The 4,293-nt window shown below is 46.9% G+C and overlaps 1 protein-coding gene across 1 annotated transcript; it reads right to left on the bottom strand.

Annotated features, from left to right (window-relative positions):
• Positions 1-2,026: 2,026 nt before the first annotated feature.
• LOC113177918 (olfactory receptor 14C36-like) lies at positions 2,027-2,962 on the bottom strand. Its single transcript, XM_026382424.2, has one exon. The coding sequence runs from the start codon at positions 2,960-2,962 to the stop codon at positions 2,027-2,029; it is 936 nt and encodes a 311-aa protein (XP_026238209.2).
• Positions 2,963-4,293: the final 1,331 nt, after the last annotated feature.

Raw genomic sequence — 4,293 nt, 5'->3', positions numbered from 1 at the left:
ACCCTGGAGATTTGGGTAGAAAATAGGATGGCCAAGATGTTGGAATAGAAGTGGCCGCCATATGGTCAGACAGAGAAGGGTCAGGGTAACAGGTGGAAACCCACACAGCACAGAGAGGCAGAAAGGCAAGTGGGAGCAAAGCACAGAGCCAGGGTACTGCCCCTCTGACCCCTGGCTGGGGGAGGGGCCTGCAGGCACAGCCCAGCCAAGAGGACAGCAAGAGGATGGGAAGAGACTAGAAGTGCCCATGGCAAGGAAACCCAGAGGGCGGGCAGTTGTTTCCACTCAGGATCTGGTCCAAAAGGGGCTCCTCATGAATAAGTGGCTTCAGACGGGCCCCCACAATACCACTCAGCCAGCTCTCAGAGGGTGCCAGGAGCCAGCCTGCTGAGGGGTTCAGGAAACACAACATCGACTCACTATCACTGGGCACACTGTCACAGGGTATGGGTGGGGATGGTCACAGACCACAGCATCAGGTGGAAGAAATGCCTGTCCCAAATGTGCTGCCAGTCTGAGCACTGGGGGGCACAGCTGGGTGGGACCCTCCTGGGTGGCTCCATGCGGCCTGTCCCACTCTCTGTGTGAAGAGCAAGACCCGCCCAGTGTGTTTTCTCCTCAATGCCTGTTGGAGGCAGGGTCCCCTGTCCCACAGTCCCTCCAGCACAGAGTGTGGGGTTCCATTGCTTGCACTGCGCTCAGAGCTGCTCTGATGGACAGCACACCCTTGCAAGAGCCACCTTACCTCCACAGGTCAGGGGCCAGAGTGGGGTTTGGCAGCTGCTGGATGTGGCTTCTCCAGCTGAGCACTGTGAGTCTGGAAGGTATCCACAGGACTGATTCAGGGGCATTAGACCCACTGTGACATGGCCCTGAGCTCACACTTCCTGACCATTGGCCTCCTGTGTATCCCCCTGATTCAGAGATATGGTGATGTCCCACATTTCAATTAAGTGCTGCTGTCCCACAGTGCCTGTGAGTTCTGGCAGTGTCCTTGCCCCTCATGCACTCACCCTGGTACAGGTCTGGGTGCCTGTGTAGGAGTCTGTGGGGAAGGTGGACAGCACATGTTTTTCCTGTGAGTTTGTTCTGAAATGACAGGTGTAAGGAATAATAATAAAGAGGAGACAGAGGTACAGATGCAGGGAAGATGGCAGAGTGGCTCTTTGTCTGAGGAGTTATTTTTATTCATACTAATAGGTTTCATTGGGTCATTAGTACCATAACCTTGTAATTGTTTAGAGTATCAGTAAGGTTAGTCATTCTGCAGTTACATTTCAGTTACAATATGCAATGTTAGGGGCTTTGTGCAGCTCTCCAGAAAGTCCATTGTCTGAAGTTACTGTTAGGCAGCAGATCCAGGAGCAGCAGAGCTTGGTGAAACATTGTAGTTATCAAGAAAGCAAGTTCCTTTATTCCCAGGAGCTATGTGGCTGCAATCAAGGTTGAGGCTTGGTGAGGCTCTAACACAGAGGCTTCTCAAGTCTTTTCCATACCAGCTAGACTTGGCACATATATTAGCTATTTGACTAGATCCTAAGAGAGATTGCAGGGCGTTCTAAGGGTGGAAACCAGGTACCTGTTACCCTGTGGGAGTTTGCTCACCAGGGGAATGCTTCCCTGTACATTTCCACAGTCAAAATCCCCACAGACAGGCATCATCCTCCTCATCCAAGTGCTCTATGCCTGCAGTCTGGATCACATATAATTTGTTAAGGTCTTCTTCACTGCATTATTAGCATTGATATTGCTAAAGATAAGATCAAGAAATCATCTAGTCTTTAGCATTTTATCCAAATTTTAAGAAACATACATATTAAAGAGTTGCTGAAATTTTTTAAAATGTGGGGAAGGAGAATAGAAATTGTAAATGAAATGCTCAGCATTTCCTGAAAACACTTGAGTCTATAGGCCTCAAGGGGATGGTACTGTGGCAGGAGGTCTAATATGTAAAATGCACACAAGAAATGCTTTCTTAAAGTTTCTAAGTCATTGGGTGAAATGAGAATTACCATTTTAAATATCTTTATTTTTTTCTGGAATAAACCCTTCTCAATATGACTTTCCGCACAGCTTCCTTTACCTGTTTGTTTCTGAGACTGTAGATGATAGGATTCAAGAGGGGAGGAACTATAGTGTAAAACACAGAAGGACCAATGTCCTGAGTCCCCTCAGAGGTCACTGATGGCTGTAGACACACGTAAGAGATAGAACTGAGGAAGACGGTCACCACGAGGATGTGGGGGATGCAGGTAGAGAAGGCCTTCCCCTGCTCCTGTGTGGGGAACCTGAGCACAGTAGAAAATATGCACACATAGGACATGGTGATGAAAACAAAGCAGCCTCCACAGACAACCACAGCAGAGATGAGAATGGAGAGCTCATTGCTGGACGTGTCAGAGCAAGAGAGCCTCAGCAGCGAGGGGACATCACAGAAGAACTGAGGGACCTCGTTAGAGCCACAGAAGTTCAGCTGTAGTGTGTTTCCAGTGTGTGCACCTGCGTAGACCAGGCCACTGAGCAGGGAAGCCAGGGTCAGGCGGACACAAAGTTGGAGGTTTATGATAGTTGAATAATGGAGGGGCAGGCAGATGGCCACATAGCGGTCCCAGGCCATGATGGTGAGAAAAAGAATCTCCACAAAGGCACAAAAAATGACCAAGAAGATCTGTGTTGCACAGCCAGCCACTGAAATGGCCCTGTGTCCAGTGAGAGAGTTGACACAGGCAGTGGGGACAGTGACGGAAATATAGCACATGTCCAAGACAGACAGGTTCCTGAGGAAGAAGTACATGGGTGTGTGCAGGTTCTGGTCAGCAGTGGTGACGGTGACGATGAGAAGGTTCCCTAAGAGGGTGGCCAGGTACATGAATAAGAATAACATGGAGTAGAGGAACCTTAGTTTCCAGCCTTCAGCAAAGCCCATGAGGAGAAACTCGGTCACCATGGTGGAGTTGGCCATCTTGTGGAGATGCTGTCGACTGGGAGGCAGAGGAAAGAAGACAAGGGGCATAAAAAAGTCAACAACCATCTCAGATGTTCTTCCTCCAAGTGTTTACTGCTGTATTAGGTAATCTGTGCATGGAGGGACGTCCACTACTTGCCTCCTGATTGGCTTCACCACTTCTGAGTAGATTGGACTCAGTGCTCAGGAGGTTCCCTGTCTTCTGTAACACCCAGCGCTGAGTCATCGTCTCAATGAAGACTGAGTACCCAGTGCATCTGAAATCCCTGTGTTGGAGTAAGGTCACAGAAGTTCCACAAAAGTGTCATTAGGAGCTGACCAGCACATTTGGGTAGATGTGGACACCCAGCAAGGATGGGCTCAGTGCCCTCCAGCATGGTCTGCCTGTCATCAAGAGACATGCCTCTATTCACTATCCTGTCCTTATGTGCAGAAATCAATACTGAAAGTCTCCACACATTCCTAAAGCCTGCCACTGCCCTGACTTGAGAGTGGGATGTAGGCTGCTGATTTATATGTGATTTTACAATGTTGTTCTATGGAAATGTTTCAATTCTGCAAATTATGACTCAGTGAATGCTTGGAACAAACTTGAAGCTGTAACTGAATTTGAAGTCACAGATCGAGGTGAAGTAAGACCCCTGTAATCACACCCAGTCTCTTTGAAAGCCTCTGCCACACCCACTCTCTTTGGCTGTTTTCCTCTTGTTCTGTTGCTTGCCAGAACCTTCTTCTCCATGCTCTTATCTCCATGAATTGTAGGAAGCTGCTGTGTGCAGTAAGTTCTTGCTTGGTCTTGTAGATACTATCTATTACTTTTAGTTTCCCCCCCTTTTTTTTTCATGAACATTGCAAAGGTATTTCAATCCGTTCCTAGTAAGAAGTTCATTAATTGCTGACTCCCCACTTGAGGTACAACCCTGCCTCGCTAAGTCCTGAGAGTGGTGGCATGGCTATTTCCTGTCTGATTTTTCCTTGCTCAAGTTTCGAGTCACATTAACCAGCTGTCCCTGTGAGGACCATGTGTTTTGCTAACTTTTTTCAGAATTCCCTGAGATTTTCCTGTGTATGCACCTGTCTCTATCAATCAATTGTTCCTTTAAAAAATTCCTGTGATCTACTGTGATTTCTTTTGTATGTTATGATGTTGACTTTATATTAATGTCTTTTATCTTCTTTTTAAAATTTACATATATACAACTATGCACATTATTCAAATTAAAATTAAGCAAAGTTGTTTGACACTAAAACTTTTAAATTCATAGGGCAGCATAAAGAAAGACTTATCCCCATGTTTTAGCTTTCATGTTATCTGTGAATGCACTCCT

The sequence above is a fragment of the Urocitellus parryii genome, chromosome 1 (genome assembly GCF_045843805.1).
Source record: "Urocitellus parryii isolate mUroPar1 chromosome 1, mUroPar1.hap1, whole genome shotgun sequence".
Taxonomy (NCBI): domain Eukaryota; kingdom Metazoa; phylum Chordata; class Mammalia; order Rodentia; family Sciuridae; genus Urocitellus; species Urocitellus parryii.
This window is presented reverse-complemented; position numbering and strand designations above follow the sequence as displayed.

Coding starts and splice junctions, on each gene's coding strand:
- LOC113177918 (XM_026382424.2), bottom strand. CDS start 2,962: ATGGCCAACTCCACCATGGTGACCGAGTTTCTCCTCATGGGCTTTGCT.